At 43.3% G+C, this 14,599-nt stretch overlaps 4 protein-coding genes across 9 annotated transcripts; all 4 read left to right on the forward strand.

Moving 5' to 3' along the window:
* Nucleotides 1-1,494: 1,494 nt before the first annotated feature.
* Nucleotides 1,495-3,519, forward strand: LOC129586738 (kelch-like protein 12). Its single transcript, XM_055480106.1, has 4 exons — nucleotides 1,495-2,378; nucleotides 2,473-2,754; nucleotides 2,925-3,121; nucleotides 3,209-3,519. The coding sequence occupies exons 1-4, from the start codon at nucleotides 1,758-1,760 to the stop codon at nucleotides 3,288-3,290; spliced, it is 1,182 nt and encodes a 393-aa protein (XP_055336081.1). The 5' UTR covers nucleotides 1,495-1,757; the 3' UTR covers nucleotides 3,291-3,519.
* Nucleotides 3,520-3,627: 108 nt separating this feature from the next.
* On the forward strand, nucleotides 3,628-5,605 carry LOC129586739 (protein phosphatase 1 regulatory subunit 42-like). Of its 2 annotated transcripts, none has more exons than XM_055480107.1 (5): nucleotides 3,628-3,929; nucleotides 3,984-4,150; nucleotides 4,341-4,479; nucleotides 4,705-4,939; nucleotides 5,039-5,601. In XM_055480107.1, exons 1-5 carry the CDS (start codon nucleotides 3,783-3,785, stop codon nucleotides 5,368-5,370), a joined length of 1,020 nt encoding a protein of 339 aa, XP_055336082.1. In that variant the 5' UTR covers nucleotides 3,628-3,782; the 3' UTR covers nucleotides 5,371-5,601. The 2 variants fall into 2 exon arrangements, with proteins under 2 accessions (XP_055336082.1, XP_055336083.1); XM_055480108.1 differs by having other exon boundaries at nucleotides 3,669-3,929; nucleotides 4,370-4,479; nucleotides 5,039-5,605.
* A 466-nt stretch (nucleotides 5,606-6,071) lies between these two features.
* On the forward strand, nucleotides 6,072-9,009 carry LOC129586779 (serine/threonine-protein kinase SRPK-like). Its single transcript, XM_055480188.1, has 4 exons — nucleotides 6,072-7,484; nucleotides 7,551-8,185; nucleotides 8,473-8,599; nucleotides 8,658-9,009. The coding sequence occupies exons 1-4, from the start codon at nucleotides 6,539-6,541 to the stop codon at nucleotides 8,786-8,788; spliced, it is 1,839 nt and encodes a 612-aa protein (XP_055336163.1). The 5' UTR covers nucleotides 6,072-6,538; the 3' UTR covers nucleotides 8,789-9,009.
* A 281-nt stretch (nucleotides 9,010-9,290) lies between these two features.
* On the forward strand, nucleotides 9,291-14,578 carry LOC129586971 (patatin-like phospholipase domain-containing protein 7). Of its 5 annotated transcripts, XM_055480534.1 has the most exons (15): nucleotides 9,291-9,792; nucleotides 9,862-10,010; nucleotides 10,090-10,179; nucleotides 10,239-10,380; nucleotides 10,436-10,701; nucleotides 10,779-11,053; nucleotides 11,123-11,274; nucleotides 11,398-11,508; nucleotides 11,589-11,946; nucleotides 12,034-12,153; nucleotides 12,246-13,012; nucleotides 13,070-13,126; nucleotides 13,220-13,721; nucleotides 13,779-14,114; nucleotides 14,269-14,578. In XM_055480534.1, the coding sequence occupies exons 1-14, from the start codon at nucleotides 9,438-9,440 to the stop codon at nucleotides 14,101-14,103; spliced, it is 3,669 nt and encodes a 1,222-aa protein (XP_055336509.1). In that variant the 5' UTR covers nucleotides 9,291-9,437; the 3' UTR covers nucleotides 14,104-14,114; nucleotides 14,269-14,578. The 5 variants fall into 5 exon arrangements, with proteins under 5 accessions (XP_055336509.1, XP_055336508.1, XP_055336510.1 ...); XM_055480533.1 differs by having other exon boundaries at nucleotides 13,779-14,578; XM_055480535.1 differs by having other exon boundaries at nucleotides 9,292-9,792; nucleotides 10,093-10,179; nucleotides 13,779-14,578.
* Nucleotides 14,579-14,599: the final 21 nt, after the last annotated feature.

Consider the following 14,599-nt stretch of genomic DNA (forward strand, 5'->3'; position numbering starts at 1 on the left):
ACGTATGAGTGTGGCTGTCTGTGCGCGTACTAGCTGAACAAACCGGTTTTCGCTGTCTTCGCTACAACGCATACCCTAAACCCGTAGCTTCCTTTCTTGCTCGCATTGTATATAGATATACAGTGTACTGTACATGGTGACTGCCTGACTGGTGAGCTGATTTACGATCGATCTGCGATCGATCAGCTGTGACGTGTGCACTTTTCGTGGGTTAACAAACACAAAGCAATGATACCATTTATGGTTATATAGAAATAATATAATGATAATAAAATATATTGCTTATGTTTTTGCTTTTTACAACGTACAACAATATAAATTTGTCGTGATGCCAACGTCATCATTCTTTTTCTCACTGGTCAGTTGTATTGCCCCGATATATCACAGAGTCAGTGACCGCGCACAACGAATTTCAACTAATAATTATCGAAGTCCAAAGGGGAAACGCGGCATCCATCCTGGGAACGGCACCAGCCACGGCTAATTTAGATCAAATGTTCTCTGTAATTCGGCCGCCTGTTTCCGCTGTTTGTTAAATTCGTAATGTCATGTTCCTTTTGTGGATGTTACATTACTTTGTATTCGCTCGTCATATGGTTAATTTCTCATTAAAAACCACTAATAATTATTAACAATATTAAGTACGGTACGAGGTGGCACGGGATACAGCGCTGGAAAGTGAAATTTACAAAAAAATATTATGGCACTACTTTTTCAAAGGCAACAACTTATCTGTCTAAAGAAAAAGACACTTACTTGTGGGTAAATCCGAAAGTGTATTAACACATAATTTTATGGATATTTATCTTGCTCTGAGTGCCTCTGACAGCATCTGGGACTGGGAGACCAGGACTAACAAATTTTTATGCAATAGACCGTACGAGAATTTTTAAGCTTCGCTTGTTAAAAAATCATATTTATTGCACAATCGCACGCAGAAAAACAAATAGACGAATAAAATTATTTACTTCTAAATTAAAATAAAAACTCGGTGGCAAAAACTTTCATGTTCGTAAATCGTAATGTACGAGTATTGTACATATGACATATGCATACAATATAACATAACGTATGCATATATATATTCACATTTGACACTATATAATAAAAATTATATTTTATCTGTATAACGAAATTTGACCACGAAAACTATTGGCATTGGTTAAGAAAGCACAGTAGCAGATGTCAAAAGCTTTTGTGTTACGGAAGTTGACTTTGTTAATTATCAGTAATAATATAGTTATAAAGTACTTACTTATAAAATTGAGCGGTAGTTTGTCTTTGCAATATAAATTTTAAATGTAAGCATGGGCAGTACAGTAATTAAAATTTGTAAGCTTCCGGCCACAAGAGACTTTCGGAAGAGCTAGAGATATGTTACGTATCTGTATTTGTTTTCGCTATATCAACTAAAACTTTTCGGCACATGTTACTGTTTTACTAGCGATTTTATTCGTTTTCCTAGCAACGTTGTACCTTTTGCCGGATGTTGTACGACAAAATACTGTTACAGTTTTATATGGAAGTTAAGTATGAACATTTTACAGAATTAATTTAATGCATAATCCCCGTAAGCCGTAAGTAAATGTGTTAATGCAAACGCGTTTTTGCAGTGCAACTGCCCGTTTGTGTGTAGACTAATTATCAACGTAAAGCGAGTTATCAATACGGTTACCAGTTCTCATTAGTTGCAGTTGCATAGAAGAGTTACTAGGCTGACTCCAAAAGTACGGCATAGTTTATAACTAACTTGTGGAATGGCATCCAGTACTGATCTCAAGAAGGTGCCTTCGACTAGTCCTTCGGCCAATTTAAAGAAAGTGCCATCGGCCAACGTTGACCTCAAGAAAGTTCCTTCGGCGGCGCCCTCGGCAAAATCCGCGAAATCCGTTAAATCTGCCAAATCTGCCGCGTCCAATGTGTCTGGTGTTTCGCCCTCACCGTCCAAGACTGTCCTTCCGGTCCCCTCGGGAACTCCGGTGGCCGCCGTGTCATCGGGAACCGTAGCTGTCAAAATGCCGGCCGCTCCTGTTCCATCGAATCCCGGGCTAATTACCGACGAAAGCGTTAAGAAAAAAGCTCTCACGCTGGACGCCATCTCGAAACTGTCGGCGACACTGCCGGCGGATAAACGAACACATTTAGCCGCCACCGGCAAGCAGCTCCTCAATGCCTGGAGGAACAACAAATTCTGCGATGTGGTGATTAAAGCCGAGCACAGTCTGTTTTATGCTCATCTGGAAGTGTTTGTTGCATTCACGGATTATTTTGAGGATGTCCCCGCCCAGAGGAAGGTGCAGCAGATCAACCTGGGCCTGGATGTGAAACCGGACGACTGCGCAGCAGTCCTGAAGTACCTGTATTTTGGGGAACTCCAGGTTGGTAAGTGTCCCTGACGGATAATTCTAAACCGCTTAATCAACGCTATACGCCTATCTCTCGGATAATCTTTACTTGGCTTTCATTTTGTAGGCTAGTGCGGAGAACGTGTACGGAATTTGGACAATTTCCAAAGCGCTCCATATTCATGATATCGATGTGGCATGCGCTACGTTCATCGAACGTCTGCTGACGCCACCGAATTTAGTCTACGTTTTGGAATACTGCGAGCAGAAGAAAGTGCAAGATCTGCATGCCGCAGCGTATGATCGATTTATGGTGACCTTTTATGAACAGACCGAGAACAGCCTTTTCTTGGAGTGGGATGTTGATAAGGTCATCAGATTACTTGGCTGTGACGACTTGAAAGTGAAGGTGAATGTTAAGACCAGTTAATATGCAAATAACTGAATTAAGACGATCATTCAGTACTGCAGTTACTGCAGTTAAAGAAAATGTTCTCTGAATCGATTTGCAACTTTAACAGTTAAATTTGACTAAGGTTGTTGTGTTCTGAATTTTGACGCCCGAATGGCTGATTGCAGACGGAGCTGGATGTGTATGTCGCCATGAAACGTTGGATAGACCACAAACGTCCAGAGCGTATTGCATATTTGGAAGTTCTTATTGAACTGGTGCGCTTTGCGCATATGACACGGGATGAACTCGTGCAGTGCACGCTGTTGGACCCAAGCTATCTGGAAGTGCTAAAGGTTAAAGAACTTTTGGCCACAGCAAATTGGTAAGGGTTTGTGTAATTTATCAGCGTTGGTAACATTTGTGCCATCAGGTGTGGTTATGATCTTGATTGATAATGGTTGGTTTGCAGGTACATAACTATGCAGCAAAGTGGTCGACACTGGTCAGAATTTCAATTACCCAAACCGAGACATCCTCCTAGAAAGGATTGAATAGTTCCTAGTGCTTTAATATATGAGTGTTATGATTATCCGTAGAAATATTCTCTTTAATTTATGTTCTAACGGATGGAAATCTGCCCTAGTGTGACGATTGTTTGAAACATGTGATTTTCGTTTTATGTGGTTACCGGTATATAGTGGTGCGTTTTGGTTTTTCTGCCGGATACTGATCCTTTCTAGAACTGTTTGCAAGTTTTATTTGTATGATCAATAGTGAAATTATTCCACAAAAGTGGTTAACATCTACAGAGTACAGTGAACGTACGGTTTTTTCTCCTATGCGCCTATGCGTAGTTACATGGCGGTATCCGTAAATTAAGTATTGTGTTTATGATAATACTGTAATAAACTACTGTATCAATAATATTTACACAATATATTTGCTCCTGTCGCTTCGCTCCTTGAATTCTTGCAGTAGAAACGAAATGCTTATTTAGATAACATCGAGCAAGGGAACTGAGCGGTTTTTGAAATATTGCAGTCATGGTGGTTCTGAACCGTGTTACTCTGACCTTTGAGAACAATGTACCCAAACTGCGCGAAAACGCGGTGGAAAAGGAGGAATCGCTTGCAGCTGTTCCCAGTACCAAAACACATTTACATTTGGAAAGTCAAGGAATCACGGAAATTGTAATCACTTGCGGTTTTTTAACATGACATGCATCCACTGTTTTTTTTATCCAGGGTGAACTCAGCCCGTATCCACGCCTGCGCGTGCTTTACCTTTTCGACAACAAGATCAAGAAGATTGCAAACCTGGATTTTTCGCCTAACCTCACCCATTTGTATCTGCAGAACAATCGTATCTTCACCATTGAAAATCTGCACTGCCTACCACATCTGCAGAAGCTGTATGACACGATCCTAACTCATGCATATCTTTGTGATTGTAGTAGATTATACAACTGCTCACAGTACTTACCGCGCCTCTAATTCAGTGTTTAACAGCAACTTGCAAAATTAAGTCGTAATGATAAAAAAATTACAGCACGCACGCAGCGGCATATTGGAAAATTAATATTTTATTAGAATTTGCTGTAGGTTTTTGAGTGGAAATTACATTACCGTAGTTGAAGGACTAGAAACCAACAGTCAGCTTAACGAACTACATGTTGATCACCAGAAGCTAGCGGATGGAGAATCACTTGTTCTGGATCCACGTAGTGCATCGATGCTGCAGGTATAAATCAAGGTATGCTGATACGGATTAAAAACAAGGAACTTGCATGGTACTACATACTTACCATTGTTAATTGCGCAGATTTGCTTGATTTAGAATTGCGTTCCGATTTTGGTTTAAAGTACAACGTATACCTCGGATATCGTTGTATGATATTTACACTTAGTTGTAATGTAATTCCGCTGCGCAGTGTGTGGGAATATAATTCGTTCCGCTATATAATAGAGATGTCTGCTGACCCTGGACATTTCTGGCAACAACATCCGGGATTTAGGAAATTTCCAACACTTGCGGAATCTGACCGGCTTGTTCCTTTCGGATAACCAGCTGGCAAATATCAACTTGTTCCTCACCGTTCTGGAGAAGCTGGCCGACCTTAGATATTTGCGTGTATCTGGAAACCCTCTCTCAAAAACCATGCGATACCGAGAAAAGATCATCATGGCTACTTCATGTCTTGGTACGTGTAGTTTCTGCTATGTGGCATATGCGTCTTTGCGAACTCAATAAAGGTGAACCCGTAATTCTAATTGTTATTGGTAATAGCCGAAATTTTCAGAAATCCTTGACGGCAAGACAGTTTCGGCCCAAAATAAGCAGTTTCTAAGTAGTATGTTACATTCTCGTCATCCGTTTCCTCCGTGCGAGGTACCGTCTGGCATGCGTTCGTCGGACATGAATGCCAGATCATTTAACGGAATGGACGGACTGTTGCTACCAAATGTTGTTAGTGGAACTAAGGTCACCGATCGAATAAGGACAGTGGCCGACGGCGATGGCCCAGTGCGGTGCGCGATGCCGGCGAGAAGTGCTCCGAAACTGAGAAAGATCCCCAGCGCAATGCTGGCGCAGCAAGAACAGATTCTTCGGAAGCTGCAACTCAGAATGTAAGCCGAATGGATTTCTTAAAACCACCGGCATTTACAAAAATTATTAGTGCGTTTTCGTTATACTGAAGCTCTTTAAGCATTGGTACTGATTAGTGACGTGAGCCGTTTCAGAATAAAGGAACGACAGAAAAATTCGTTTCATTGTTAATTTGCCTTTACTGGGCGGGTCTGTGACATACTTGTATTGTCATATTGCCGTTGAAAATGTACGTGGTTACTTGATATTTTCGTTAAATCAAGGCAGCTGCAAACAAGCGACGCTGTTATTATTCACATAAGCGACGTACATTTATCCAGGCGCTGCTGGTACATTTTCAATTGTGCAGTAATGATAGTTAATCTCTTCTCGAATCTGCGGGCGCAGCAAGTGCTGGGATCGCATGGTACCGTACTAATCATGGCGCCGTACCGCCTATAATAAACTCAGAACAATTTCAGTTTTTGCAACAATCTATGAGCATAAAAAATTGTTTTTGTTTGCCATGGTCAACACTAACAGGGTGATGCATGGGCTACACCACAGTGCGGAATTTTAATTTTGCTTTCGCCACGTCCTCTTTACCATGCCAGGCAAAAATATTTTTAAGGTTTCGCTAGAGTATTTTTTTAAACTTTTTTGAATTTTTAATTTTTCAATTTGTTTTAAATTTTGATTTTCTGAACTTATAGCCGGTGACGGCACTTTGGTTAGTTGTTTCGTTTCTTGGCTTAATTAGCACTTAATTAGCACTTACGGAAGTACTTAATTACCTATAGCAGTCTGTAACAACTGACGCAATACAATTATCAAGATTCTAACGTAGACCTGTACAAATGAAACTCAATCGCAGTTCCAGTATTGGAAGCGAAGCCTGTTCGTACGGACATCTGAATATCCTAGTCCGGTCTCGTCTAACTTCCGGTTAATTATTTGGCTTCAAGTGACTGTCGTCTTACCATACAGATCTTCTGGCTAACAAAAGTTGCTTAGTGACCACCCCTCCTGGGTGTTTCTGCGGGCGTCCCGCTTAACTTGAAACTCACACAACTACGTGCGTTTATGATCTGATTATATTCCTTTCCACTTGTAAGAACATGATTGGCACTGAACAGACTATAAAACAGATACGCGTCGAAGGACCGATGGGATTAGTATTTTTCAGGTCATTTTAATATACCTCATTCTGCAAATGGCTGATTCGGAAGAGTCAGGTCGCCATTATTTTGAAGTCGGTCCTGATCCCCTCAGCGATGAGGAAAACGGTGAAGTCTGGGAAGATGAAACCGACCCCGAAACAGCCAGATCGTCCCGCACGTCATCGGCATCTTCTCAGTCTACGCGGTCCGGCAGCTCCGATAGTGACAGCTGCTCTGGAAGTGAACAGGAAGACATTCGGGACTATAAACGCGGCGGTTATCATCCGCTGAAACCCCGTGATTTTCTCAACAATCGCTACCTAATCATCCGCAAACTAGGTTGGGGTCATTTCTCCACCGTATGGATGGCCTTTGACCAGACGGACAACGATTTCAAAGCGCTTAAAGTGGTTCGCAGTGCCAGCACGTACACGGAGACGGCCCGCGATGAAATCGATCTCCTGTTGCATGCCGCCAAGGCCTGCCCCACCGATCCTCATCGCGACCGCATTGTCCGGCTGCACGACCATTTCGAGCTGGATGGACCGTTCGGGCACCATGTGGTACTGGTCATGGAAATAACCGGGCCAAGTCTATTCAGTGTGTGTCGCCGTGCGGGCAATCATGGGCTCAAGCTGCAGACTGTACGTAATCTGACCAGACGCATTCTGGAAGGGCTAGCGTACATGCACGAGAAGGCGCAGATGATCCATACGGATCTCAAGCCCGAAAATGTCTCCCTGGATATCGGGGCGCCCGAGAAGCTGCAGCTGGCTAAGGAAGCACTGTGGTTCTCGAACCATAACCTTTCCATGCCAAAAAGCATGGTGTCCACATTCTTCTATGAGAAAATTAGAAAAGAGAACCAAATTCCTACACTTCCGCGCATTGAACCCGAACAAAGTTCATCCTCGTGTGATATTGACGCTGTCAACGATTTGCTGGAGAATCAAGACAAAGGAGACGATGCGGTCAACAGTCCGCTTTCGGCGACCTCAGGTTGGCTGCTAGCTTGTACACGTATTACATCTGCTTGATTGTGCACAGCTACGTTGATTTATGCAGAAAAGAATCTCGATCCCGCCAAGGATATCTGTGATCCCAGTATCAAGATTGTTGATATGGGCAACGCCTGCTGGACGTACAAAAAGTTCACCAGCGATATCCAGACGCGCGAATACCGCGCTTTTGAAGTCCTAATGGGCTCGGATTACCAAGCCAATGTCGATGTGTGGAGTGTGGGATGTATGGCCTTCGAATTGGCCACGGGCGACTACTTGTTTAATCCACGTCATGGAGAGGATTTCGCCACAGATGAAGACCATGTTGCGCAGATGATCGAGCGGATTGGCTATCCTAGCCGGAAAGTGGCCACCAAGGGCAAATACTGTCACAAGTTCTTCAACCGGCGAGGGCATTTTAAATGTTTCAGCCAGAAAGAATTAGATCCACAAAGCATCAGCGCTTTGTTGATCGAAGAGTATAAATGGAAACCGGAGGAAGCCCGGATATTTGCTCAGTTTATTGAGGCCTGCTTGATCTATGACCCCGCTCTGCGGCCAAGCGCGTTTGTCCTATTAAGCCATCCCTTCTTTGACGCCGAATTAAGCGACGATCATATTATGCGCGAGCAAGCGAAAAATCCACCTCTGGAAGCCGGAGACACAGCTGCCTCAAGCAAGTTGTGCGGACCACAAGAAGTAAGCGTATAACTGTAGCACCACCTCATACTTTTTCGTATTACAGACAAAGGTGTATCTGTAAATGCAAAACTTTAACAGATTTGTACACTTATTATGCAAACAAATACACAGTCAGCATTGTGCAGACAAACGCAACATAATGCGGTACGCTTTCAATGCACTTTATAGCGGTAATTTTGTACCGGGTGCTATCAGTATTATGCATGGCATACTCGACATTTTGTAAGCACAAAAAATGGTGATAAAAGCAGGTGGGCTGTTAGTCTGCTCATTTATGGTTTCAGCTAACCGACCCGGAGACCACTCCACCAAAAACGGTCATGACTTGCAGGGAGCCGTCACCTCACGAACTAGACGCTATTTCCGTAGAGTCGCCGCCAAATCCGCCGAGCACCAGCGCATTAAAATCGCGTAGGAAATGCTAATTTAAAACAGTATTTTCTGATGCATACCGATGCTTCCATTTCAGAAGGCGACAAAGCTCTGTCGCGCAGCAATATAGACCTGTTGTGCAGCGAATTAGACGCGATTTATGACACCAATGAGTCATTGAAGCCAAGACGGATCCTTTCCTCGCAGAACTGCAAAGGATTTGTGTGACTACTTTTACCGCTGGTTCTCTGTTCTTTGCGCACGCGTTGTCCATTGTTAAGTGCAGATCTTGCTTGTATATTATTTCTTTATATATTTTTACATTAATGTTTTCCAGTGTTAACTTTCTCATGTTCTCTTCGCAATTTCGTGTGTTTGATCTATGAAATTTTTGACAACTGCTCTCGTGCCATGCCATCAAATACTAATAACGTTTAATAAACAATCAAGTGAAAGTGTGCTGCTACTGTACTTATTTCGTAGTCCGTACGTATACATGCGAAATTTGCCAATCGTTGGTATTGTCCGGCTCCGCACAGATTTTTATAGGCCATTGATTCCGAATTATTCATCTCCAGAAAGTAATTTTGCATTTAGTAGAATTAATTATGATTTGCATTAATTTTGGCTGTACAGGTTTGTAATTAAAGTTACCTTTTATACATTGACGTAATTAGCGTCTTGGTAAGAAATAGTAGCTCAAATACCTTCTCCGTTCTTGTACAATTTGCTTTTAATTAAGTAACAGCAACTCCAAGCAACTATTGTATAACGTACTACTTCTATTCACGCAGGACGGTATAACAAAAACAGTGCAGTCTATCAGTTTCTGCAAATAAGTGCAGTACTTAAATGTTTCTGTAAAGAAAAGCATGACATGATATTCGACAATGTGCTTTTGTGGCAGATTATTTACTATATTGGCCGTATTGTGAAAGCGTTAGTCTACATTTGGACCTACCCATCTTGGTATTTTGTGGCAATATTGAGTGTGCTATTAACATTGGTCCTGTACCAGTGCTTTACCGATGTTAAAAATACGAATCAAGTACGCGATGCGTCGGCGACTCGCACAGGGCCGCGCGCTGGGAAATACAGTGCCGTCAAAGGTCGTCCATGTCCCATTTCGCCGTCAGATCTGTATCTGGCCGTTAACCCTTTAGCCGATCCACTTTTTATTGCTAGCTCGAACAAGAGCGCACTACTGCGCTCAATCCGGATATTCGGAGATGGTACATGACCAGTGGGAAGACGTTTACGCTATAACAAGACAAACTCTAACCTGCTGTTTCTTTTTGCAGCGTTTGACGAACCCGATTTGAATGAGCTAGTAGCCAGTTTGGAGACGGTGCACTTACACAACGGAAATGTACTTTGCAACATTGGTGAACCGGATGAACACATCTATATACTCCAGAGCGGACAGCTCCATGTGTCCAGTGCCAATGACGTAAGCCTTCGCAGACGAGTTGGATCGCGCACTGCAAAATTTCGAATAAACATCAAATTTCATTGCGTGTGTTATCAAGCAGACAAAGGCTGCGCCCCTTGCAGTACGAATTGTTCGTATTCCTGGAGAAAGCGTCTATTCGGTCATCAGTGTACTGGAAGCACTAAACGTAAGCCGGTGTAAGATGCCGATGCGGCACAGACTGTGGAAATTACCGCTTTATGGTAGGGTTTTCTCAACAGAAAACGTCTGAGTAGGATCACAGCCGTTGGCGGCACCGTGGTGGTCAAGCTTTCCATCAACACTTTGAAAACAGTTTTATCAAAGAATCCCGAATCGACCTTGCGCGTGGTGCAGTTGATCATGATGTGTATGAAGCCGTTCCCAAATTATTTTGGCTGTGGCTGAATACAGCTTTTTTACAGGGATTCACCGCGTACTCCTGGTGGCACTGCTAAGCTTTTTGAGGTTAGACGGCAATGCAATGATGAAGATGGCGAAACTGCCGATTGTTCCCCAACGTGAACGAGGAGAAAGTCTGGACAAACCAAGCAGCTTTCGAAGGAGCGTGCATACATTTGTTCCATATAGAAGATCCGACTCGCAGTCGGCAGAATTGGAATCCATAAGCCCAGATGCCGATTTTCGATGGGGCGTGAAAGAGCTCAAATCAAAACTCAAACTGGATAACGTAAGCAGTGATAGTTAAATATTTTGGTGGGTAGGCTACAAAGTGTATCAAAGTCGTGAATAAAGGAGATTTTGTAGCTGTCAATGTTCGAGAACAAGCTGAAATACCTGAGCGTGCCGGCTGCCACCTTAATTGTACAAGCAACGGAAAGCGATGCGCCTTTGCTGTTTGTCGTATCTGGGTGCTTAAGCGCCTGGATCAAACAGCCAGAAGATTACACCGACGAAAATACAATGGAAGCTTTTACCATAAATCGGGGAGAAATGTTCAGCGGATTAGCGGTGCTTAGTGGAGAACCGATGCTTTTTCAAGTGGAATCGAAAGTGGTTACAAAACTAATTGCTATCCATCGGTAAATTTATCGTAACAGCATGGCGTATTCTGATTTTCTACTGTATGATACTAATTCTAATTGGTACAGACATGATTTTCACGAAATGATACGGATGAGGCCGCAGATTGTATCGTCGATTGCCCAGTCCGTAATCTCACGTTTGTCACCTTTCGTCCGCTTGATTGACTTTGCTTTGGACTGGGTACACATCGATGCCGGGCAGGTTTTGTATCGCCAAGGTAAAACGGAAACATCACTAAACCCGAAGAATCTTTTATAATACTAATTAGTATTATATAAAAGATTCTTCGGGTTTAGTGATGTTTATGTTACCTGTTTATAAACAGGTAACATGGTTTTAGGAGACGAACCAGGAAACATCTTTGTGGTATTAGCTGGTCGAATTCGTGGCATTGTTAGCAGAGAGAGTACCAACGACCTGACGCGAGATTACTGCAGAGGAGATTTGATCGGTGCGAACTAATAATGAACATCTACACTAAAAGTTTAAATTATTGTAAATGTTGATGTTGTAGCTGTTTTACTGCAACAGGACTTGTCGAAGTATACTGCAGAATACCGCGTTTTTCGACAATGATGGCAGTTCGAGATGCTGAAATCGTTCGCATCCCTGTTCCGCTGCTGAACTTTCTGGTGTCGCACTACCCAGCTTTAGTTACCAGACTGATTCGATATCTTGGCAAAAGTGTTGCCTCCGCTCTGCACAAGGTCACCAATCCCGAAAACCCAATGAATGGTCTAACGCAGCTTCCGAGCAACCCGGAAACACTGACCACCATAGCAGTGGTTCCATGTGATAAGTTCACGCCACTGGACACATTTGCTATGGAATTAGAGCATGCCTTTTCCGATATCTGTCGAACCGTGAGAATCTGCAGCGATGACGTCAGGTAAATAGTGAGGCCAAAAAACGTCTCAAAAAAACTTTACCGCTAAAACGAAACAAGTGTCATCACACTAAGTAATATTCGTTGCAGGAGAGCTATCGGAAAGCGCGCTCTAGAACCTGTGTCCGAAGCAAGGTTGTCAGCATGGTTAGCGCAGAGCGAAGCAGAAAACCGCATTGTGTTGTATCAGTGTGACCACTCTTTGTCGCTGTGAGCTCATTTATTCAATCAGTAGGACATTACGCATCATGAACCATAAAAATTATCCTATTGTGTGATTACCGGTAAATTAACTGTTTTAGTTGGACCAAGCGCAGTCTGCGGCAGGCCGACTGCATACTACTTGTTGGAATGGGTGACCGCTGTCCTACATGCAAGGCGGACGCCGTACTTCAAGACATTGACGAATACATTAACAGTTGTGCCACTTCTCTTCGTGCCAGGAAAGACCTCGTGCTACTGCACAAGCATGACACCAAAATACCGCGATATACGGCAGAATGGTTGGACCATCACGAATGGTGCTTTCTGCACCATCACATCCGCTGTCCCGCACGCATGTTTCAGCCGCGCCGGTCAAAAAACTTCCAAGAATATTATCAGTCCCTTATCCCACCTATGATTGACAAACACAGCGATTTTGCTCGCTTGGCACGAATCTTAAGCGGTACAGGGATCGGCATGGTGTTGGGTGGGGGTGGAGCTAGAGGTTTCGCCCATGTCGGCATGTTAGAAGCGATGAAGGAAGCGGACATCCCAATTGACATGATTGCTGGGGTGAGCATGGGTTCGTTCATTAGCGCTTTGTGGGCACTGAAGTACAATATTCCCGATGTGCGGCTCATGGGCAAATACTGGGCCGACAACGTCCTCCGTCCTTGGAACCTGGCGCGAGAGTTCACGTATCCATACATGGCAATGTTTAGAGGAAGATGGTTTAACGAGATACTGCGGACATTGTTTGATGACATCCAAATAGAAAATCTCTGGATTCCGTATTTCTGCGTTTCAACCGATGTTACCGATTTAGGAGCCAGGAGCCACGGAAGAGGCGCTTTGTGGCGATACGGTAATAATATGGCTCATATGCCATACGTATTTATTAATTTGATGAAAAATATTTCAGTGCGAGCCAGCATGACAATTGCCGGATTCCTTCCGCCGATCTGTGATCCTGTTGACGGTATGAAAAGCAGTTGCCATGCTTATTGTGGAAATAACTCAAATAAGCAATATGCTCGTTTGTGTTGATTATTTTTAAAAGGCGGTATTGTAGGTCATTTGCTAATCGATGGCGGGTACACAAACAATTTACCGGCCGATGTAATGCGGCAAAGAGGGGCAGGCATTGTCCTCGCTATTGACGTTGGTCGTGAGAATGACCGACAGACGTTTGCCTACGGTGACGAGTTTTCCGGTTGGACTGCTTTAAAGCATAAGTTTTGGCCATGGGGCGCAACTATCTCCTTGCCGGATATTGCCGAACTTTTGTCTCGTTTGGCGTGCACCGGGTCGATTAACACATTAGAAGATTTCCAGAAAGCGCCTTGGTGCTGTTACATCCGACCACCAATCACTTCCTATCAGACTTTGGAGTTTAAAAGCTACGATGAAGTCGTGGACGTAGGATACTATTTTGGTCAGATGACCTTTTCGGAGGATGGGCTTGTTTGGTCTAAATTAGCAGACATGGAAAGGCAGCTGCTGACCACGAGTTTCGGACTGTACATACCACATTTAGCACAGCAGCCGGTTCTTGGACAGTATTTAGCTGATTTGTAAGTCCTACGTGCAGGCTTTTACTGGCGTATTTTTACTGTATTATTGGCGTACAGAGCATCCTACGTCCTGGTAAAGGAAGAGCCTGAAGAACATACCCATGAACCGGAGGAACAGGCTGCACCAAACAAAAATCCACAACCGGACCAAAGGATTGAGCAGGATCAAGATTTGGAGTACAGAGCGAATGCTCATATCTTGAAGCGGAACAAAAATGACCACGAGCCTGTACAAATTGTCGTTCAGCACGAAACGCAAGATGATCTTGACACCGAGCGCAGTTCTTTTGACGCATCGTGGAAAGTTGCTGAGCACCTTTCGGATGTTGATTTGCCGCCAACTGCTCTCAAAATCGCCGAAAGCTTCTGGGCTTATTCCTGAAAACATTAACGGTGCAGTGGTATACATATACCGTATATTCTTAAGCTATCAGTACGATGAATCCAGCTTCGACTAAACCAAGCCTAGCCGCTTTCTGTGTACTCTCGGAACTAAAGATGTGCACTCTTAGCAGTATTAAACATTCATGCATTCACTTTTTTATAGTTTTAGGGCAGGGACTTTGGACTTCTGTGTTTGATGGCAAGAGAGATCCCGTTTCATTTCTTTTTTTCTGTTATTAAATAATTTTCTCTGATAGTTTGCAATTTGTAACGGTGAAAGTAATAAGTCCACTAAAGTTAGTGATGTAATAAGTGCACTATGTAGTCCATTCACTGTTACTCATATTAACAACGCACTTTGTTATTGTGTTGATATTACTCATTTCAGCAGCACAAGTCGCCATCGAACAACCATTGTTTCTTGCCGTATGCCGAGCAGCGGCATAGGTTTTATTGAAGGATTATCTTAGTTATTATTGCAACCTGTTGTAATC

The sequence above is a fragment of the Paramacrobiotus metropolitanus genome, unplaced genomic scaffold, assembly GCF_019649055.1.
Source record: "Paramacrobiotus metropolitanus isolate TYO unplaced genomic scaffold, Prichtersi_v1.0 Parri_scaffold0000022, whole genome shotgun sequence".
NCBI lineage: Eukaryota > Metazoa > Tardigrada > Eutardigrada > Parachela > Macrobiotidae > Paramacrobiotus > Paramacrobiotus metropolitanus.